The sequence below is a fragment of the Callionymus lyra genome, chromosome 8 (assembly GCF_982586985.1).
Source record: "Callionymus lyra chromosome 8, fCalLyr1.hap1.1, whole genome shotgun sequence".
In the NCBI taxonomy this organism is placed as follows: Eukaryota; Metazoa; Chordata; class Actinopteri; order Syngnathiformes; family Callionymidae; genus Callionymus; species Callionymus lyra.
The window spans coordinates 19,258,258-19,282,042 of NC_141825.1; the positions used below are offsets into that span (position 1 = coordinate 19,258,258).

At 38.2% G+C, this 23,785-nt stretch overlaps 2 protein-coding genes across 2 annotated transcripts; both read left to right on the top strand.

Annotated features, from left to right (window-relative positions):
* The first annotated feature begins 182 nt into the window (after positions 1–182).
* On the top strand, positions 183–7,161 carry selenoo1 (selenoprotein O1). The gene is made up of 9 exons (XM_087797697.1): positions 183–806; positions 1,748–1,951; positions 2,133–2,310; positions 3,737–3,867; positions 3,925–4,202; positions 4,910–5,078; positions 5,268–5,453; positions 5,574–5,730; positions 6,461–7,161. The coding sequence occupies exons 1-9, from the start codon at positions 256–258 to the stop codon at positions 6,674–6,676; spliced, it is 2,070 nt and encodes a 689-aa protein (XP_087653823.1). The 5' UTR covers positions 183–255; the 3' UTR covers positions 6,677–7,161.
* A 1,570-nt stretch (positions 7,162–8,731) lies between these two features.
* Positions 8,732–15,600, top strand: mapk12a (mitogen-activated protein kinase 12a). Its single transcript, XM_087796787.1, has 12 exons — positions 8,732–9,039; positions 11,695–11,824; positions 11,910–11,968; positions 12,030–12,141; positions 12,235–12,264; positions 12,972–13,019; positions 13,232–13,346; positions 14,058–14,129; positions 14,314–14,393; positions 14,464–14,542; positions 14,598–14,771; positions 14,843–15,600. Exons 1-12 carry the CDS (start codon positions 8,921–8,923, stop codon positions 14,908–14,910), a joined length of 1,086 nt encoding a protein of 361 aa, XP_087652913.1. The 5' UTR covers positions 8,732–8,920; the 3' UTR covers positions 14,911–15,600.
* The last annotated feature ends 8,185 nt before the right edge of the window (positions 15,601–23,785 follow it).

Genomic DNA, 23,785 nt, shown 5'->3' on the forward strand with positions numbered 1-23,785 from the left:
TTCCAACAGCCTCACACACGTCTGAATAAATCTAGAACAAAATTTTATCTGGAGTCTATTGAGAGAAACGATACAAGAACAACTTGTTTTACAGTAGATGGTTCAATGTGTTTTAGTTCCGCTTTCTACTGTGTTCCAAGTCGACCGACTACAAGTGCGACACAATGTGGAGTAAACATCCGGCTCTGGCTCCACGATTACGAAACCGTGACCAGGTACTTCCTGAGCTGAGTCCGCGGGTCAGATGGATCCTTGATGGCATCAGTCGCCCGTCAGCTGTCAGCCCGGCCAGTGCGAGTCCTTTCCCTGTGTGCTCTCAGACTTCTGTCGTCAGGAATGGACGACATGGGTCTCGGTCTGAGTCGTTCCCCGCTGGAGCGACTCGAGTTCGACAACGTCGCGCTCACGCGGCTCCCCGTGGACCCGGAGGTGGATCCGGGCGTGAGGCAGGTGAAGGGGGCCTGTTTCTCCAGGGTCACCCCGGAGCCTGTCACCAGACCGCGCTTCGTGGCCGTGTCCCGTGACGCCCTGGCGCTGCTGGGACTCAGCGGGGAGGAGGTTCTGAACGACCCGCTCGGACCGGAGTATCTGAGCGGGTCCAGGATCATGGCGGGGTCAGAACCGGCCGCTCACTGCTACTGTGGCCACCAGTTTGGGTCGTTCGCCGGGCAACTGGGTGATGGGGCAGCCTGTTACCTGGGTGAGGTCAAAGGTCCCGCGGGTCAAGACCCGGACCTGTTGATGGAAAACCCAAGTGGTCGATGGGAGATCCAGGTGAAGGGAGCTGGCAAGACGCCTTTCTCAAGGTATATGTTTATTTTATATTGTTTTTATTGAGGAGTTTAATAATATATAAATACTAGGAGTGTGAAAAATACAGATACACCGACATATCGAGATATTTCTTTCAAAATACTGTATTGATAATCACAATACACAGTATTTTTAACAATTTAATTTTTAAATAATATTGTATTGTTACCATGGTTCTTCTATTGTTTGTATTTCAATTAGGTATGTATAAAATACACAAAAAATATCGATACACCGACAGATCGCGATATTTCTTTCAAAATACTGTATTGATACTCCCAGTACTCCATCGATTTTATTTTTAACCATTCATTTTTTTAATAATATTGCATTGTTACCATGGTTCTTCTATTGTTTGTATTTCATTTAGGTGTGTATAAAATACACAAAAAATATCGATACACCGACATTTATTTCAATTCTGATTATTAGCAAATATTCACTGCGATTGTTAATTGTTTTGTGTTCAAATTACACAATGAAATCCGGCAAATGAGGACGAGAGGATACAGTCGACTCCAGCAGTTTTTAAAGCTGATGTTTTGACATATTTTGGTTTCAAAACAATTTAAAGCAGTTAAAGAAGTTTTTACTTTCATCAAGAGTCATGTGTCAAGTACTCGGCAATACTACAAATATATTCTTGTTCCTACAGTATCACGATATATCGTCATATTGTTCCCTCTTTTAAAATACATATTGTATCGACCGATTCTAGTATTTACACAAAACTCAATTCTGTTTATTTTCTTGGGGTTGGATACCGACAGCGTTACAATACTTGAATTAATAATCAACTTCCAATCTACAAAAGAAAAGGAGTAACTACTATAGATGGTCATTCTGCCATACAATTTGCACCTTTCATAGAAACTTGTGCAACAAAAGCTTTCAAAAATATATATATATTTCTGATTTTCGCGTCATTCTCTAGACAGGCCGATGGCCGCAAGGTTCTCCGATCCAGTATCCGGGAGTTTCTGTGCAGCGAGGCCATGCACTTCTTAGGAATCCCCACCACCAGAGCTGGCTCCGTCGTCACATCCGACAGCAAGGTGATCCGGGACGTCTTCTACAACGGCAACGCTCGTCACGAGAGATGTTCGGTGGTGCTCCGCATTGCTCCAACCTTCATCAGGTAGACTTGCACGAAATTAATGTGTTTTATTCTTTAGCTCAGCATTTATCTCAATTATTGTCTCTTTTAAGGCTTATTTCATCTTCTATTTAGTTTTTTTTTCTTTCATATTGACTTTTTAATCCAAGACCAATCTTTATATAATAAAGATTTCTTTTCTGTATAATTTTTTTGTCTACAGATTCGGCTCTTTCGAGATATTTAAACGGCAGGACGAGTCGACGGGGCGCCAGGGTCCCAGTTATGGCCGGGACGAGATCCGAGGACAGATGTTGGATTATGTGATCGACATGTTCTACCCTGAGATCCATCAGAACCACCAGGACCGGGTGGAGAGAAACGTTGCTTTCTTCAGAGAGGTGAGACGGAGACGCTCGACGCTGAAAGAGGTTGTTCTTGTACAGGTTTGATTCCGAAATCCTATTAAGCTGCTCTAGATTCTGCTGCGTCAGTGTTGATGCTGGATTTGCTGAGTCACTGTGACATCGACCGCTTTGGCTTATTGTTGAGGGGAATTTTTCCCGTGCTATTGTACTGATAGGAAAGAAAGGATTAGACGTTGTTTCTGTCACAATTGAAGTAAAATGTCTGAAAAGAATTTATGAGCAAACATGAGTTTTTTTACATTAGTATTTATGTAAAGTTGTATAACACACATAGTTTGATCATTTTTTGTTAACTTTGAAAACTTTATTTGAGTTATTTATTTCTCCTCAATACATACAGTATGTTTTCTAACTTTCATGACGCATATTACCTGCGTTACCTCTATTCAAAGTTTATTTGTTGTGTAAACGTTTTTGTATACACAAAATTCAGAGATGGATAGTTTATCTTAATAATTATATATATATATATTATATTAATATATTAATTATTGTAGGGGGAGGGGGGCTGGAGCCTATCATAAATCAATCAATCAATAGAAAATTAATGAATGACTGTTATATTTTAAATATATTTTTAGTTTATATTTATATATATATTATTGTAGTTAATGGGTTTGTACATTTTCATTTTGGGTTTGCTGGTTGGATTCCAGGCCGAGACAACCTTTCTGTGTGGAGTTTATATGTTCTCCCCGTGTTGTGTGGGTTTACTCCTAGCACTCCGGTTTCCTCCCACAGTCCAAAAACATACAGAGGTTGATTGAGAACTTTGGGAAATTGTCCGTAGGTATGAGAGCGTGTGTGAATGGTTGTCTATCTTTGTGTGCCCTGCGACAGATTGGCGTCCTGTCCAGGGTGTCCCCTGCCTCTCGCCCTATGATACTGGGATAGGCTCCAGTCTCCCCGCGGTTAAGCAGTAGACAATGAATGAATATTTATTCGATTTTTTTAACCTGTTATTGTTTGATATTATTCTATGAATTTGTAATTACACTTATTACGTTTTTTCTTGTAAAACACATTAAGGACTTTCTCGTCTTGCCCTGAAAAATCGTTATCAATATAAATTATGTTTATTAATGTAATTGTCATTGATATCAGATCGAGTGTTTGTAAATGTTGACATGAACAGTTTTTCTTTGTTGTGACAGAAACTGTTGAGTGATTTGAAAAAACCTTCAAAGAACAACTCCAGGAAAGATTGAGATCTATTGCATGTTTTGCACATTTAAGGTTAAACACAAAATAAAATGGCAATAGAGAATTAATTGATGTTAATTTTAACTCCTTAAGTATTTCTTACTTCTGTGATTAGATTGTCTGTTTTCAATACATGCTCATATTAAGGACAGTCAAATATCGGTGTGTTTAGATGAATGTTCTTGTGTGAATGCAGGTGATGCGACGCACTGCTCGGCTGGTTGCTCAGTGGCAGTGTGTCGGATTCTGCCACGGAGTCCTGAACACCGACAACATGAGTATCGTGGGTGTAACCTTAGACTACGGACCTTACGGCTTCATGGACAGGTAAACGCTCTCGATTCATTCTTCCAGCGCCTTGTAACTCATTCCACAACTTCTTAGGTTCGATCCAGACTTCATCTGCAACGCCTCGGACAACTCCGGACGCTACTCCTACAAGGCCCAGCCGGCTATTTGCAGGTGGAACCTGATGAAGCTCGCCGAAGCTCTGGATCCAGAACTTCCCCCCGATGACGCCAAGGCGGTTCTAGAGGAATACCTGGATCTCTTCAACAGCTTTTACATGGAGAACATGAGGAAGAAACTGGGGTTGTTGAAGAAGGAGGAACCAGAGGATGAGCTGCTGGTCACTGCACTGCTGCAGGTTATGCACGACACGGGTGAGATGTTGTTTATCTACGGAAGAAATAAATAATGGAAATCAATCATTTCTACATTGAAAGTTTGAATTAGTTTTAATGAATAATTTAAATCCTTTTTTTTTATTGAAAGTTTGGATTCAGTTTATTTATTTTTTTCGTTGAATTGAATTTACAAAATTTCAAATATTTTCCAAAAAAAAGTTTTTACACATAGAGATTTATGTTCTACTTCTATTAATTCAAATATAAATTTTCTAAAATTCAAAAGATTTCATTTCAAACCCTTTTAAATTCAATACAGAAAGGTTCGTATAATTGTGCCACCAGACAATACAACTCGGTACATAATCATGGTAACACTATCACACCAACATTGCATTTTTTGCAATTTATAGGTGACAAATGACAAAAAATATATATACATTTTTCTTTTTAATTATTAGAATTAGAACATCAAACTCTATGTGTAAAAAAAATAAAAATAATAATATAACTAGTATTTTTAAAGATTTTTTTGGACACAGACATATTCAAAACTATTTAAGTATTCATTAAAAGCTAATGCCACCTCTTAATAACTGAATTATTGGATTCAATTAATTAAAATAAATGAATTTCAATGCTTAAAAAAAACAATTAAATTAAACCATTCAATATTCCGACGGCTCCGATTCACTTCCAAAAAATGAACTTTCTATGTCACTAATCATTTTGCTCCTGTGTAGGTGCCGACTTCACCAACACCTTCCGTAGCTTAAGTCAGATCTCTGGTCCCTCTGAGGACAGTGAAGAAGTCGAGGAGGAATCTGTGAGGGAAGCGACGCAGCTGCTCCTGCAACAATGTGCTTCACTGGAGGAGATGAAGGCGGCGAACAAACCCAGCATGGACCCACGGTGAGAATTTTCCTCGACACATTTATTAACACTTATTCTGTTCATTTTCTTCATAAACAGCTCACTTGTCGACCTTAAACTATTATATAGAAATCGACTAATGTTTCAACACCTTTTAGTCGACAGTCATCGGAAACAATCATGCGACGGAAGGAAATGTGTTTCCTTTTGTTTTTTTTGTGTCAACAGGGAGCTTTCCATGTTGCTCTCGCTGGCTCAGAGTAACCCGGCTCTGTTCCACATGATCTCAGACAGGATGAGCATATCTCGACAGCTGGACAGAATGGCGAGATCAAAGGAGTTGATGGAGAGCAGCGAGGAGGATCTAAGGGCTAAAAATGTAGAAGACTGGAGCGGCTGGATCAGAAGATACAGGTGAGACACGGCAGGAAGTGATGCATCGTTCTTTGGACGCTGATCTGCTGACATGGATGAGAACATTTTCGGTGATTTCCGGGAGGGTTCTGAAGGAAAAGGTGTGTATGATCGCGACAGGAAGCGTCTGAGTGCAGAGCTGGAAGGTCAGAGCGACGTCACGGCTGCGCAGGAAGAGAGAGTGCGAGTGATGGACAGCTTCAATCCAAGAGTTGTTCTCAGGAACTACATCGCCCAGAATGCTATAGATGCTGCGGAAAGTGGGGATTTTACAGAGGCAAGTATGGAAGGAAATGAGTGCCATCACAATGTTTAATGTTTGAGTTCAACATTTAAAATCTTGAAACGTTGAATACTTGACCTTTTTTTTTTTTTAAACAATTCATTAGTTTTGGAATAATTTCCATTAATCTATATTGAATGGCTCAATTTCTTTTGCTATTTAAATTATTAAATAAAATAATTAAATATTTTTTACAAGTTCGGTTTTGTAATTCAAATTATTTGAAAAATATATATATATTTAAATACAATGTTTTTATCATAGCCTTTTGAATTCAATATAAAGTTGTTGGTATAAAAGTTCCATCAGAAAATATCAAACGAGTGCCGAGGTAATTGATTGAACATTCAGCCAATCCTAGTCGCACTATTATACCAACATTTCTATATTGAATTTAAAAGGCTACTTATTAAAAAATATAGAACTTGGAAAATGTATTTTTGAATCATCGAAATCAGAAAACTTCAATCAAGTAGTTTTTCAATTCTTTAATAACAACAATAACAACGCAACCTATTGAATATATAGATAATTAAGTTAAATAATTCCCCCCAATATAATGCTTAAATAAACAAAGTTTTAATGAAGAAATTCAGAGTTTTAAACATTAGAAAGGTTTAATTAATCCAAGGGCAGTAAAATACATCCATAGATTAGCTAATGATCATATACTGGATAGCAATATTCATTAGTAATGTCCATCGCTCTACTCTTCCTCTTTTAGGTTCAGCGGGTCCTGAAAGTGCTTGAGAAGCCTTTCACCTGCCAGCCAGGTCTGGAGCTCCCGGTCCATGTGGGACAAACCCAAGTGCAGGAGCGAGATGAATCGGAGGAGCCAGGAGAGGAGACGGCGTCTACATCCACTGGCAGAAATCCTCTCCCCTATGACAGCAAACCTCCCGTTTGGGCTCAAGAAATCTGCGTCACATGATCTTCGTAGTGGCTTCCTTGAGTAGCCTGATCGAAGTTAGGAGTTCACAAGTCTTCTACTTGGTGGAACTCCTACACTTTGACCAGTTGTCTCATGGAAGTTTGACTGAGGAAGAACCACCCACAGACAACACAAGTGACACCTTGAAGATACGAAAAAACAATTAATGCAACTATTTTTTTCTAGGAATTTGTTTTAAATGGTATTTTTTCTAGTTTCGTGTCTGCTCGGTGTCGGATGGATGTTTATGACGACTCGGACAGCAAGTCGAAACCACGACCCGTCTGAGTCTGATGAACTGTGGGGGAGGGTTTGCCTCGACGAGATGTGTCTGCACTTGATGAAACGCGCACAAAATACTTAAATATCCTTCATTGTTTATCCCTGTACAATAGCTACAACGATACAATGTAACACAGCTACGATGTGACACGAGTGATGTGGACAATATTTGGCTTAAGATATTTAATAATAAAACATATTTTAATTGTTAATTGATTCTTTTTTTTTTCTCAAAATACAGGATGTGTGAAAAAAAATAATTCTCGGCTCAATTATTTTGTCTTTTTTTTTTTTTTAAATGACATGAATTTTTAACATTATATTTATATTTAATGAGCCGTCACTCCCAAAGAGAATTCCTTTTGCGTCTTGGAACATGATTCATTAAACGACCATGAATAATTTGTTAGTCGAACTAGTTTTAATCAAGTTTCTGCAGCACGTCAACAAATAGTTCTCGATGTTTATTCATGTCTTCTGCTGTTAAAGTCTGAACGAGCTGCAGGCGGTAGCAACTCTTCTTCGTATACTGTGTTTTTAAGATTCATCTTTTTTTTAGGGCCCACTTCATAGCACTTCTTTTCTTTTTCTTGCCTTAATTCTCTGTTCCGATCTCTGGAGTAGCTGCTGATGACCACTATTGACTCCTTTAAGAAACATCTTAAGATGTTTCTATTTGTTCAGGCTTTTCCTTGATTTTCTGGAACTCCTGTTGTGTTATTAGTTTTATCTTGATCTTTAAAATATATACTTTATTGAATATTGTTTTGATTGTTTAAGCGCTTTGTGACCCTGGTCTGTAAAAGCGCTATACAAATAAAAAATTAATATAAAATTATGCCAGTTGGACTCTTTTCCTTTGGAAGAATTCCACACAGGGTATCCTGGGAAGTAAACACATGTTAAAACTCTTCACTGGCTTCCAGTTTCTTTCAGGATCAACTTTAAAATTCTGGTTCTTACTTCCAGATCTATTCATGGTCAGACTCCTCCTTACATCACTGATCTGATCCAGACTTACACCCCAGCTCGGGCTCTGAGGTCTGTGGATCAGAATCTACTGATGGTTCCTGAACACGGTTCCAGACCAGAGGAGAGAAATCCTTCCAGGCTGTTGCTCCTAAGCTTTGGAACGATCTTCCTCTCTCTTTGCGCTTGATGGATTTATTGACTCCTTTAAGAAACATCTTAAGACATTTTTATTTTTTCAGGCTTTTCCTTGATTTTCTGGAACTCCTGTTGTGTTATAAGTTTTATCCTTGATCTTTTAAGTATATACTTTATTGAATATTGTTTTGATTGTTTAAGCGCTTTGTGACCCTGGTCTGGAAAAGCGCTATATAAATAAAAATTACTTACTTACTATTAATTAATCTAAAAACTAAGTAAAGTAAAACAAAAAAAGTAGTGATTCAGCAAAAATTGAAAATATTAATTATTTGTGTGTAATAATTCTTTTGTGTAGCTGCATGAAATGGCTCTAGTTTATTTAAATTGATCAGTTGCTCTTAAACGCTTTTTAAAAAAAATAAGAAGTTTATTTTGTTGTTGTCATCGTTGGAGCCTCAAGCTACTTCCTGGATGTCAGAGCCACTGCTGATGACGTCAGATAGGAATTTTAAAAACTTGCTATTCCATGTCTTAACAAGTTCCACGTTGTTCAGTTCGCAAAAAAAAAAGGTACACTTTTGACCCTAAAGCGTCATATTTCTTCCGAACGATTGCGAAAGATTTGGCAACACTTGCGTTTTTTTTTTTCTTCTTCTTCTTCTTCTTCTTCCTCTGCTACACGGTGAAGCCTCTGCGGTCGTGGACGGCACCGTCACTCACGGCAGCAGGCGCGGGAGTGGCTTCAGCAGTGACCTGAGGGCGCGTCCTGACGCGACACGACAATGGCTGTTGTTTGAGCAGAAAAACAAAAAGTTTATTTCATCGTTAAAAAAATACACAAGCAGGTAAAAAAAAAGAAAAATGTCGAGGCGCGTCAGACCAGGTTACTACCGTCAGGACGTCAACAAAACCTCATGGGAAGTACCGGACCGGTACCGGGACTTGCGGCAGGTGGGTACAGGAGCCTACGGGACGGTTTGGTAAGTGGAAATACCTTCTTTATTTATTTTTTAAAACACAATAGTTATTTATTTATCTTCATTTAAAGTTGTGTTTTTGTGTTTAATATTGAGTTTATTAGCACAGACGCTGCTAACAAAAGACTAGCACACGCACGCGCGTCCACTCCCTGATGTGGTGATACTTATGGGTCTTTAAAACACGAAATCTTCACCCTTATCTTGAAGCAATTTTGCATAAATAAAATATATATTGAGTATAAGTGTCACGTTGTTCTATGATTCACCCTTTTTTCTTTCTTTTCTTTTTTCTTTACGTGCTCTCTCCATTGTTATCATGTTGCAATGATTGACAGAGGGGGCGGGACCTGATCTGACTCAGGCTAGATAACAAACTAACAACTACTTTTAGAATTTTAGTTCTGAACAGCAACAATAGCTCATGATTATATGTATCAAAATAAGTTAAAAGTAATTCTATGTGTTCGTGACTAGACCTATAATTACAGTTCAACAAAACATACTCGAATCCAAAGATTATAAACAGAGTCTAAAACAAAAGTCTCTTTCCATGTAGAGCTAGATCTTTTTAATTTTAAAATTAAAATAAACAAAAGAGGTTAAAGAAAATAAAAAGAATGTTTATTTGAATATATATTCTTATTAAATTAACTTTACTGAATAACAAGGAAACACATTTACCTCCATATTTAAACACTCTGGATTTCATTGGAAAAAGGTTTTCTCAATGTTTTTTTTATTTAAAATATTTGTATAGAGTTGTGTTTCTTCATTGAAGGCAAATGTTACATAAGCTTAAATGGATATTTGTTTGTTTGTGGTGGTAGCTTCTTTTTTAAAATGTATTTCCTGCTGTGTAAACCCCCAGAACCAGCTTAAAGAATTTTCAGTGATTTCATTTTGTCTTGTGAAAGCTGTCTTTTTTAAGTATATAATTATTTGTATGATTATGAGATATTTTCTGTTAAAAATTCTTACATCAGAAACACAGAAAACACTTCTTCGGTGATATTTGCACTTCATGGACTCTTTCGTCACAAAAGGCTCTTGAAAGAGTGAATGCTTCAGACCGTTTGACAGATAATAAAATAATCTGCCTTTTAGTTCCTGAAGTTCTATATTAAGCACATTCCATGATCTAAATATACATTTTTCTCCTACATAACCCACTCTAATAATGCATGCTTTTTCCAATGCACTGCTATCATAGCTTTTCATCTTTTATCAAATTCCCTCACATATTTTCCTTCTTTAATTATTACATTTTTAAATATAATACTTCATTAGCCGGACCCTTGCATTGCCAAATGCTTTATAGCAACTGTACAGTAAACAAAGTGTTTATTTTTCTTAACAGTGCAAAAATATTACTACACACAAACACATTTGACCTATGAACCCAAGTCCTGGTTTGTTGTATTTGATTTTAGTAGAAGTCCTGCTCAAGATAAGGACCTGAGAATCTATTTTTTTGTAACTTGTGATGTAATGTTGTCTGGATACATCAAGCCATCAAAAAAATTCAAAAATGCATTTATATATTCATGTCCTGTTTTTATTGAAACATCAAAAAGCCAAGGTTTTTTTGTATTAATAATTGATTAATTCATTAATATATATAATCTTTGAGAGAAAATAAACAATTTAAATAATTAACAACACAACCTTTAAGGTATACATATTAACAACATCATATTAATAAATCGTTTTTTTGGTGTTATCTCATAAGGACTAAGCCCTTACCTATTTAAAAAGAGATTTTTTTAAAAGAGTAGAAAATATATCGATTTTTTTTTTTTAGAGGAAGGCATGTGGGTGTAGAGAGTTCATCAAATTTCTGTTGAGTTTGTTTAGATATGGATCTATATTAAGATACTGTTCGCAGGTCTTCCTGTTATAAATTCATATGAGTGCAGCTGTTACCAAACCAAACAAACCTATAAATCATGATTGAGACAATCTTGGTTCCATCAGCGTGACAGTGAGGGTAGTGCATGAACTTTGGACAACCCTTGACATTTATAACATGGCAAACATTTATAATCATTCTTGCCAAACTTTTCACAGTTGCAAAGATTTTTTTTTTCATGACAAAACGGACTCCAAATATTATTATTTGTTCTGAGACCAAAATAGTTGTAGTTAATTTTAACTGCTTTCTTCGTTTATTTAAAGTTTTCTGGCACAGATTAAAATGTCATTTGAAAAAAAAAAGGTATATTCCAACTACAGACTATATTTACAAGGCAGTAATAGGTTGCTTTGTTTATATTGTAAATATTGTTATTAATTAAATGCCATTTTCTAGATGTAGTCTAATATCTGCAAGATATGTTGTTTATAGCAGAGAGGGTCGGTTCCGAAGCATCCATGCCCGGAAACCATGTTCCTTGTATCATAACCCAGATAGCATCTCCTCTTGGGCTTATCTCAGTCTGACAGAAAGACAACAAAATCTTTGTCCAATTGTGATTATTTTGTTATCATCCACCCATCCTTGGTCATCTTTTATCTCTTTTTCTGTTCTCATTCAACAATTAAACCAATTTTAACCTATTTTTACTTATAATTGTATTCATGAAAATGACACGCACAGTTTGTAAATGTGATCTGACAGGATAAATTGAAGTTTAAAACCCTTGTTTCAATTTTCAGCTCGGCAGTCGACTCCAGAACCGGAACCAAAGTTGCGATCAAGAAGCTGTACCGACCTTTCCAGAGCGAGCTCTTTGCTAAAAGGGCCTACAGAGAGTTGCGGCTTCTCAAGCACATGAAGCACGAGAATGTAAGACAAGCTCTAACCACAGAGGTTGTTTTTTTTTTACTTTCTTCATTTGTGTCAAACCTGCACTGCTCGTCTTCCTCTGAAGGTGATCGGACTCCTGGACGTTTTCACTGCTGACCTCTCGCTGGACAGATTCAAAGGCTTGTGAGTCACGGAAGAAGCTGCGTGTTTTGACTCTTGGACTCATTAGGTCTATTTTTTTCAGTTATCTAGTGATGCCATTCATGGGAACAGATTTGGGGAAACTTATGAAACTGCAGAAACTGACTGAAGAAAGAATCCAGTATTTGGTTTACCAGATGCTTAAAGGACTCAAGGTGACACACTTTTACGTGACTTGACCTCATTTTCTAGCATCTCTTCTGGTCGTTTGGAGTTATTTATGTTTTATAAATCCTTTTCTCTTACAGTATATTCATTCTGCTGGCATTATTCACAGGGTAAGTGTGCTACTAGTTAGTTGTATCTTACCTTCATATAAATATAAACTGTTTTCTTCATTATTTTTCCCATGTTGATTCTGATTTAATCTTCTTTCATGTTTTAATGTTTTCTTCGAATTATATTTTTTTTCTTATCATTTTATTTATTTTCTTCTTACTTCTATTCATTTTCTTTGTTCTTTTTTTCCTGTTTTTCTTCTATATTTTTCTTGTCTCATTTTATATTATTTGATTACTTATTTTAAGATACATCATCAATATTCTTTATTAAAATGTACATTTGTTGAGACATTTCTTCCTAAATCTCACTGTTTTATGCAATGTTTAATAATTTTTTTCTTTTTCCCTTTTACAACATTTAATGATATGTATTTTTGTTATGTTGGTTTTTCTTTAAATCATTCTTCAACTTCTTGATTACTGCCTTACCTTTCGTATTTGTTTTATCTCTTGTGCTTTCATTGATTTACATGATTATAAAACAAAAATGTGATCTAAAATGTTGCTTGAAAACCAACCAATTGTTAAGTAGTTTTTGCCAAACATAGTTGTTTATGAAGAAACATTTTAGTAAACTATGTCCAAATGTGTTGGGTTTGTTGCTGCGTTTGTTAATATTGGTGTTGAACTCCTCCTTTTTTATGTCTCCAAATGAAATTTGAATAAACTGTGGGTTTGTTTGATTTGTCTCTTTATCTCAACAGGATCTTAAACCAGGGAATCTCGCAATAAACCAAGACTGTGAACTGAAGGTCCTGCCTTGTTTATCTGGATAACAAAAACGAATCAAACTAAACCTTTAAATGTATTTTTGTTTTTAAAAACCATGTGTGATGATCTTTACATTACCTAAATTGTTGTTAAATACACTGACTAAGATAACAACATCATGATTAAATACCATAGTGAAACAATATCGTTCTTCCTGCTATCAAACCATAAAATAATCTTTGTTTTCCGTCAGATTTTGGACTTTGGGCTGGCTCGGCAAGCAGACAGTGAGATGACAGGATACGTTGTGACTCGTTGGTATCGAGCTCCGGAGGTGATACTGAGCTGGATGCACTACAGTCAGACTGGTATGTGTGAAAAACATCTCTGACTATGAGGTGGGATAAATATTTGCGATGAAGTCTGCTCATAAATCAATTTCATTATTCATTTAGAAATCTTGTTTGAGTTTAAATGTCTTCATAACTCTTTTTTGATCATGAACTTTAGAAACCCAGTATTTTACTGTAGATGCAAACATTTTAAAACGGATGAATAAAACAATTAAAGTAATTGTATTAATTCATACAAAAGAAAAGGACTAAATAGTATTAAGAATGCATGGAAGATTTCATTATTTCACTGCTCATCGGAATATTAAATATTTAAAATGCGAACTTATTTAACTTCAACTTTATTCATAAATATGTTAAACTTAAACACTACTGTTTATTTAAACGTTAAAAGGTAGTTAAGGTTAAACCATCAATTCAAATTAAGTTTAAATTAATAGTAATTAACAACAACTAAAAATAAATCTTTATAAAATAATCAGTAATGTATTAATATTCTTTTTCAAAAGCCTGGATCTCAATAAAGATGTGGTTTCCACTTTTCTCCACTAGATGGTAGTCTTTCAGATGTCTGCTCTTTTTACAGTTTTTTCTAGTGTTTAGAATCAAAAATCTTTTACTGCCAGTGTTATTAACAGAACATAGGTTAGACACATGGCTAGATTTAAAATGCTTTATGTTTATTTAATTAATTTACTCACATGTTTTCCAACCCTTCTTCTTCAGTGGATATCTGGTCTGTGGGCTGCATCATGGCAGAGATGCTTCAAGGAAAACCTCTTTTTAAAGGCACTGACCGTATCCTTTTCCTATGACTTCACCCTCAACAGTCGATGATTGCCACTGTTTTCATAAGGCCTTTAGCAGAGGGTTCTACTCCCTCGAGTGCTTTTCTCATTTACATTTAAACTCCCAACTATTTATCAAAGTTTTAAGTCATGTGCCACGTATACATTATGGCTCCTAAGCTTGAACTCCACAGATCTAGATCAGCTCACGGAAATCATGAAGGTCACAGGAACGCCAGGCCCAGAATTTATCACCAAACTTCAATCTGAAGACGTAAGTTCATTATCTTGAGATAAAATGCATGTATAACAAAAATATTTTATTTACTGAATTTGATTTATAGGCCAAAAAATACATCAAAGGACTTCGGAAAGTGGAAAAGAAAGACCTGCAGAAATTGTTTTCATCCACAAATCCTCAAGGTAAGACGAGTGAAGTGAGGGAAATGTCACATTTCTTGATGGTTGTCCGCCTCAGCCGTGTCTGTCCTGGAGCGGATGTTACTGCTGGACCCGGACAGCAGATCCACGGCGGCTGAAACCGTCGCGCTGCCGTACTTCTCCGAGTTCAGAGAACCGGAGGATGAGACCGAAGCTCAGCCGTACGATCACTCCCTGGACAACGCTGACCTGACCCTTGACCAGTGGAAACGTGAGGATCAGGAAGAATATAGACTTACACAAACCTACAATTTCTTAACTTCTTGATCCATTTTCCTTCAGGTCACACGTTTACAGAGATCCTAACGTTCAAGCCAGTGCCTCCAGAGGCGAAAGAGACGTCACTGTAGAACCAGGAGACGTTGATTTAAGTGAGGAAAAAGGAGCTCGCAGGTACAATAACATGCGTGAGCTGCTTCATTGATGTCGTCAAGGAAATTACATGGAAGTAATTCAAACATGTTTACACTGTTGCAGTAGGATTTTATGATGAAAACACAACGTGGCCTTTTTGTAGCAGCTTTAAATGGAAAACTTTTTTTTTGCCACTTTTATAGCTGATAAAACACTGAAACGTTCTACCACTTTGTGTCTATTGCATCAAATGTTTCACCAAATCAATCATCACACTTGATTTTGAGTCAGAGGCCAATAAACTCTGAGACGAGCAGGAGGGAGCAGACTGGACAGGATCATTGTTATTGGCGTCATGCTGCCTGTCAATCTGTTTGACATGTTGGAAGTCAGACCTTGATATGCACAAATGTAAATGTAAGGGTTATCACTTGGATGTTTAGAACATTTGCACAAACCTGGAAACCAACACATGTTTTAAAGACCTCGAAAATAAGATTTTAAGCCATATTATAACGGTTGCTCAATAATTTCTGACCAGCTACCAATACATTTGTGAAGCCATTTAAAAACTCACTTTAGTCTGTGTTGTTATTTTTGATTCAATGAAACACTGCCTCCATGCTGTATCAATACAATGACATTTTTTGTAACTATTTACTATTAAAAGGTGTGTGGGAATATAAGTGTGGATAGTGACTATTTTTTATCGTTATTTATTGTTTTGGATGTAAACTGTTATTTGATATCTGAAAAATGTAGTTATATCGTATTCAATACTTATCTGTTTGTATTTTCCTCTTCATTGTTGTCTTATTCAGTTTAATAGCCAATCATTTAAACCTGTCTATGAGTCTAGAAGTACTCGTATTGATGTCTTGTACATTATCCTTGAACTGTTATTAGTTCATCCTAGACATTATTTTACGCCTTTAAAAACGTTAAGTTAATATGACGCGCACGTGTTGCTGTTCACCACCAGAGGGCGGTAGCATGCAGGTTCATTAACAGTGTATCCTGGCGATCGTTCAGTAAAAATCACTTCGTTGACTCTCAAAATATGTTTGTTAAAATGGGTTTTTCTATTAAACATGATTTTCAAAAGTTAGTCCTGGCTAAACAGGGTAATTAATACTTCAGACTCCCTATGAATGTGAACTAAAATCTTCATAGTAATTCAAATAAAGGGATTGACAAATAAGCACAAATATGTTTAAATTAATCTTAATTCAACATGTTTCTTAAGATAATAATTGATTGTTTGAAATTGTTTTAAAAAAATAGTTAAATTATATAAACTAGCTTGTCACCTTTTTTTTTTTCCCAGTACGTCCCCATCTTCCACTGCTGCCCCCCCACCCACGCCCCCGATTTATTTATTTCCCTCTTATATTTATGTGATATTTGATAACTTCAAATGCTCCTACATTCCTCCATGTTTGCTCTCAGATTCTGAACATTCCTGCGCTCTCCTCTGGAGGGTGTTGAATTTAACGTGCTTGTCTTGAGTGACCTCCAGTTCCTTGACCCCCCGTTGGGGCTCAAGTCCCAGAGGTCCGGCTTCCTTCCTCGGCCAGAGCTCCTCCACCCAGGACACTGGCTGAGCGTTCGTCCTCCCTGTCGCACAGTGACGGTTCACGCAGGAGTCACAGAGTTCTGTCCCAGACAGGAAAACCACATTTTCTATTCACCCCTACAAGCTCTTCCAGCCTGTGGACGAACCCCCCCTCCCCTTCCCATCTCCCCTCCATCCGTCTTGCTTGTTGACCCTGTGGTTTATTTTCAGAGCGTGTTGGATTCAAGCCGCATATTTACCCAGAAGCTCACAGAGTTCACATGTTAACCCGTAAACAGAGATACGACTGGCATGCACATTTGGACATGGGAGGACACATGGAATGGCAGATATTCCCAAACACTCATCTGACCCCGGGGTCACTGTTCTGTCCTGAACTGGAATGTCATAAGTGTGTTTGTTTTATGTCGCTGCGGATCTCACCCGAGTGAGATGAGTTCAATCAGTTCTCTCGAGAATTTATGTTTGATGGAATCTTGAAACCAACAACTTTTAACAAAGTTTTCTGCTTAAGTTGTCAAGATACTTCCTAGCAAGAACGATATGATATATTCTAAACGGTTGATTAAAAGAAATATCGCACAATGTTACTCAGAATAACCATTTTTTTATGACTATACGGCAGACGATTGGCCTCGTCGCATGCTAACGTTTTGGGAGCCTCGCATGCTAACGTTTCGGGAGCATCGCGTGCTAACGTTTCGGGAGCCTCGCGTGCTAACGTTTCGGGAGCCTCGCGTGCTAACGTTTCGGGAGCCTCGGGAGCCTCGGGAGCCTCGCGTGCTAACGTTTCGGGAGCCTCGCGTGCTAACGTTTCGGGAGCCTCGCGTGCTAACGTTTCGGGAGCCTCGCGTGCTAACGTTTCGGGAGCCTCGCATGCTAACGTTTTGGGAGCCTCGCGTGCTAACGTTTTGGGAGCCTCGCGTGCTAACGTTTTCGGAGCCTCGTGTGCTAACGTTTCGGGAGCCTCGCGTGGTATCATTTCCAAAGTTCTATCTAGTGGTATTTCGAAAAAGACACAATTCATGAGAATATAGAAATAAAGAAATATCGCACAATGCTAACGTTTTCGGGATTCTCGCGTGCTAACGTTTTCAGGAGCCTTGCGTGCTAACGTTTTTGGGAGCCTCGCGTGCTAACGTTTTCGGGAGCCTCGCGTGCTAACGTTTCGGGAGCCTCGCGTGCTAACGTTTCGGGAGCCTCGCGTATTAACGTTTCGGTAGCCTCGCGGGCTAACGTTTTGGGAGCCTCGCGTGGTATAATTTCCAAAGTTCTATCTAGTGGTCTTTCGAAAAAGACACAATTCATGATACAGTTGCTGTGTCTCAAATCGCATACTAGTGTACTCAAAGTTAGTAATTTTAGTGCGTGAGTGCGTCTCAATTCTTAGTAATCAGTTTCTCTCGAGAATTTATGTTTGATGGAATCTTGAAACCAACAACTTTTAACAAAGTTTTCTGCTTAAGTTGTCAAGATACTTCCTAGCAAGAACGATATGATATATTCTAAACGGTTGATTAAAAGAAATATCGCACAATGTTACTCAGAATAACCATTTTTTTATGACTATACGGCAGACGATTGGCCTCGTCGCATGCTATCGTTTCGGGAGCCTCGCGTGCTAACGTTTCGGGAGCCTCGCGTGCTAACGTTTCGGGAGCCTCGCGTGCTAACGTTTCGGGAGCCTCGCGTGCTAACGTTTCGGGAGCCTCGCGTGCTAACGTTTCGGGAGCCTCGCGTGCTAACGTTTCGGGAGCCTCGCGTGCTAACGTTTCGGGAGCCTCGCGTGCTAACGTTTCGGGAGCCTCGCGTGCTAACGTTTCGGGAGCCTCGCGTGCTAACGTTTCGGGAGCCTCGCGTGCTAACGTTTTCGGAGCCTCGCGTGCTAACGTTTCGGGAGCCTCGCGTGCTAACGTTTCGGGAGCCTCGTGTGCTAACGTTTCAGGATCCTCGCGTGCTAACGTTTTCGGGAGCCTCGCGTGCTAACGTTTTCGGGAGCCTCGCGTGCTAACGTTTTCGGGAGCCTCGCGTGCTAACGTTTTCGGGAGCCTCGCGTGCTAACGTTTCGGGAGCCTCGCGTGCTAACGTTTTCGGGAGCCTCGCGTGCTAACGTTTCGGGAGCCTCGCGTGCTAACGTTTTCGGAGCCTCGTGTGCTAACGTTTCGGGAGCCTCGCGTGGTATCATTTCCAAAGTTCTATCTAGTGGTATTTCGAAAAAGACACAATTCATGAGAATATAGAAATAAAGAAATATCGCACAATGCTAACGTTTTCGGGATTCTCGCGTGCTAACGTTTTCGGGAGCCTCGCGTGCTAACGTTTTCGGGAGCCTCGCGTGCTAACGTTTTCGGGAGCCTCGCGTGCTAACGTTTTCGGGAGTTTCGCGTGCTAACGTTTTCGGGAGCCTCGCGTGCTAACGTTTCGGGAGCCTCGCATGCTAACGTTTCGGGAGCCTCGCGGGCTAACGTTTTGGGAGCCTCGCGTGGTATAATTTCCAAAGTTCTATCTAGTGGTCTTTTTCGAAAAAGACACAATTCATGATACAGTTGCTGTGTCTCAAATCGCATACTAGTGTACTCAAAGTTAGTAATTTTAGTGCGTGAGTGCGTCTCAATTCTTAGTATGCGAAATGTAGTGCGCCATGCACACATAAGCAATTTCCCGAAGGAGACCTCCTGAGGGATCAATAAAGTTAGTTTTTTTTTACCTTACACTAAATTGGCGTACTAACACGCCCACAAAACTGAGCATGGTTCGATGGACACTAACCACCCTAAACAGCCGCCATCTTAGTGTCGTTTTAAACGGAAGTTACATCATATATATATATATATCCATATATCCGCATATACTTACAGGTGCATTTTCAGCAGCAGTAGAAGGATGACACGTCTTCGGTGCTGATACCATCTTAAATATCTCGCCAATATTTAGATTCTCATATTTTTTCTTTATTTCTTTTTCCAAACTTGCAATACGTGCTGCCAGCAGGTGTCGGCGATAGCGTTCAAACAGCTGCTTGAAACATTGTTAAATAGAAGTAGAAGAAGAAGCTGTCGTGTCATTTCCTGTTAGTGTGTAGCAGCAGTGTTTGATTTGAGACATACTATCTGTGGAGAATTTGCGTACTAGTTAGTATGTACACTATCCTGATACATACTAACTTCTAGTATACTAAGAGAAGTATGCGATTTGAGACGCAGCAAGTGTCTTAACTACACAGCTGTTTCATGAAAACCACATCGACCCCAAATTTCTTACAAAAGTTTGGATAATGGCTTAATCATTAGGATAAACTAAAATGTTGTGCTCGGTTATAAATGTTCTCACGTCCTGCTGGTGAAACAAGCACCAAGTATTGTGCCAATATTGTTAATTCTCCACATAATTTGGGTTGTCATGTCCTCGCCGGGGATCAAACAAACAGATTCAAGGATTCCGGCGAGTTAGATTAGAGATGCACCATCTGGCAGCTCTTCCCGTCCTCGAGTGTGTGTGTGTGTGTGTGTGTGTGTGTGTGTGTGTGTGGTTGTGTGTGTGTGGTTGTGTGTTTCCCTCTGAGCCTTTAAAAGTTTGTACATTAAAGGTTATTTGTGGACAAAATGTTCCTCCTCGAGGAGCCACTTTTGCACGTCACAAACTTCATTAAAAGACATTGTCATAGAGATGAATGGAGATTTAAGTACCTCCTAGAATAGAAAAGTTCAAGCCGTGTGCTGTAGTGAAATTTTAATTTAGAAAAATATTCGGTTTATATTATTTTCCAAGTTATTTCCTTTGTATTCATGGCTTTTTTTCACGGCAACCTCCATGAACTTCTGCTGTTATTCCACTGTCCGGCCCAGATTTGTACACAGCAGCACATGTGTCGGCGGATCCTACTTGAGAATCTCTCCATCTTTCAAACGCGGTGGCCTTGGCGGGTATCGCTCGGAATTAAATCGAGTGGTAAAGGAAGCGATAAGACTTCAGGAAACCAAACCAGATAAACACCCGAGGGCAGTTTAAAGATACTTTGAGGTGTTCAGGTGCTGAGGGGACGAGCAGGCACTTCTGTTTACACGACCTCATTCGCTGAAGATCCACTTCTGTCCGGAGATGTCAGCAAGTATGCTGCAGGAGTGGGTGGATCCCGCAGATAGTAATCCCTCCGCCGGAGCGCTGCCCTCCATCTGTGATGTGTTGACGTACGAAGGCTGTGGAGTTGAAAAGAGAAGCTGAGAAGATCCTTCTGAGCCACCGCTGGGGAGACGAGTCAGCTGCTCCACTGACACTGATGTCTGGAGTTTAAAGTTCAGGAGAAATTTTTCTAAAGAGTCTTAAGTCGTCCTCATTAGTGCAGATCCGCCAGCCAACAAGAAGTGATCGAAAAGGAGGTTTTTTGTTAGTTTAACTTTCTCACCTCACATCCCATAGTACTAAAGAATGAAGTGTCACGTGCGAAATGTAGATGTTTCAGAACTTCCTACAACTCTGTTAAATATCCAAAAATGTATTTTGGTCTCAGAGACATCATGGAAGGTCAATACTGTCCAACAAAGCTTCCCTTTTCACCCCATTATTGCTCCACAAGTCGACCCCAACGTTCATCTCACTTAGTCTATGCCACAGCGTCTTCACTCTCCTCTTCACCTCCTTTATCGTGAGGGGCCTTCAACCCTGAAACACCGGAGAAAAAGCACCTGAAAAAATCCGAAAAAAATATATAAGTAAAAATGTATGTTTTGAATACAATTTTAAGATATTAATATTACGTTTATTACAAATGTCACTATATTCTAATTTTATATAAATATATATTAAAGAGTCAAAAATGATTTCAAATATCTTTCTATACATATATATATATATTTTCAATTTATTTTAAGTGGCACAAAAACAAATACACAATAGGGAAAGAAATGACAGAAAAAGAACAAAGAATTATTTAAGAATTGAAAGAAAATTTCAATTTGAAAATGAAAAATTTTAATTTCTAGTTTTACTAGCAACCCCAATATACCTTAATCCACAAACTAGTGACAATTACTGTACATTTTAAATGTTTATTTTAACTCAACAATGCATATGAGTTGCCATCCCCTCTCAGTAACGGTGACCTGTACGGCTCACACCATGCTTTGCCGCCCAGCTATCCAAGCACGACTGACAATCCCTTTGGACATCTGATTTAAAAACCAGCTGTATTTGACCCCCGGCCGAACTTTCATGACTCGTCCAACTCCCTGCTGTGTAAATGTTCATAGTGAAGTATTTTAACTTGTATATTTTAATGCAGCCATTAGCACAACAATGCTATGGTTAAATGACATGATTGTTGACTGAGGCTCTGATCTCTTCCATGACGTCTCATTTCAACCCATCATAACTGATCCTCTGATCGCTGCTCTAAGGACAGTCAACCTCGTTACCGGCTGTTTTTTTAATTATCGCCCGTGGTCATGTGATCTCATGTCGGCCGCAGCAGATAATTAACTCATCGACTCTCTCCGAGGTCATCGATCCGATGTCAGCGCTCTCCCATCGACGGCTTCCATCTGCTCGACTCGGTCGCACAACACGCAGCCAAAAACGCAGCTTCCATCGAGTTCAGGAATGTTTTTTACCGAATACCAGAGAATCGAGTTCCTGCTGCTTCAAAGTGGTGGATTGTGGTCCGTGTGCACGAGACAAGTACAATTAATTCTCTTGAATTCCATCAGAGGAAAGACAACATTGACTCTGTTGCAGAATCTAATTCTCCGTCCAGCAGTTGATATTTTGGCCGGCGTCAGATTCCTCAGATCTGAAGCTTTAATCTAACTCGGGAGCGCCGAGTGTGTGTTTTCTGTCCCGTGTTTTCCAGGTGGAACTCCAACATCTGATGAAACACGTCTGAGGTCCTCACGGTCAAGTGGCTCTGAGACGCGCTGACCTCCAGCGAGACCTCCGAGGGAGGGTCGCGGCTTCCTGAAACGGGCGATAAAAACCGACAAGACAAGGGCTCCAGTTGAATCATGGGTAGGTCCTCGCTCGAAGGTCAGAGGTCGCAATAAATCTCGAGGCCAGGGTTTCTCTTTTTTCATATCGACGGCTGTGACTTCACCGGCAGGGTCAAGGTCAGCGGTAACTGCTTTTGAAAAAATATTTAATATTACATCATGAGCAGATCGACAGACTGTTGTTAATTATAAAGCCATACAATATGTATCACGGTACAGAGACAATGACACAAAATATTTCTATATATTGGGATACTAGGATATATTTGTTAAAAGCCGCTGGAGTCGACTGTATCCTCTCGTCCTCAGTCATCGTCCAGATCTGGCAGGATTTAAGCTGCGGAGGACATAATGACTGCTGCCATCTAGTGGCCGGACGTTTAATTGCAATGCAAAAATAAATAGACCTCATGAAAATTTGTAAATTAAAATAATATATATCCGATAACTCATTTTACACAGATTTTATTGAAATATAAAGTGTATAGCCAAAAAAAATAGAAAGAAAGATGTAAACATATATTTAACAAAAACTAATAAAATCGATAAAGTGCTGTTAGAAAATTTATAAAAAAACAAAACATATATTTTACAAACAAAATTGTTGTAGATCATGTGAGTAAAGTGTATGAACTATAACTGAAAACTATAACTGTGTTTTTTTTATTGTTCTTTAAAAGAAAAATGTTGTTTAAAAGTCTATTAAGAGTTTTTTTTCTGCATCTTATGGATATATTTATTTATTTATTTTGTAATGAGTCAGTGAATACATTTATTTCCTTTTTAGATACATTTTTTGCAGTAAAAAGTTAATCAATTTCATTTTATTTTATTTAGTTAATAAAATGATTTTAATATGTGTATTATTTTATAAATATTCTTTCACACTAAGGCTGGTATTTGTAACATAAATAACACAAACGGATAATAATCATCAAAACTGAGAAATATCAAACATTTTTAACACTTAGTTTGGAATCTTTTGTATTGTATTTAAGAGCAATTAATAAAAAAAACGTTTGATAATATTTATTAAAATAAATTCAAAATTTTTGCCAGTAAGTTATTCAAAATTAATTTTCTTTATATATTGTTTGAAAATGTTCAGACGGTCCTTTGGTTATTTGAATTATAAATAAAATATTTTTATTATAATATTTAAAAATGTATAATTTCTCTTTTTTTTTTAAAAATGTTGGTTAATCAAATAATCTTTTCTTTTTATTATTAGAACAATTGTTGACGGTCTAATGATATTTTGAATAATGAATAAAATTTAATTGATAATTTAGATCAAAACTGAATAATTTCTTT

What these genes read in the sequence shown, in the direction of transcription:
- mapk12a (XM_087796787.1), top strand. Translation starts at nt 8,921, where the DNA reads ATGTCGAGGCGCGTCAGACCAGGTTACTACCGTCAGGACGTCAACAAA. An exon ending in TCTTTTTAAAGGCACTGACC is followed by an intron (nt 14,130 to 14,313) that starts GTATCCTTTTCC and finishes TGAACTCCACAG; the next exon opens with ATCTAGATCAGCTCACGGAA. An exon ending in CCAAACTTCAATCTGAAGAC is followed by an intron (nt 14,394 to 14,463) that starts GTAAGTTCATTA and finishes TTTGATTTATAG; the next exon opens with GCCAAAAAATACATCAAAGG.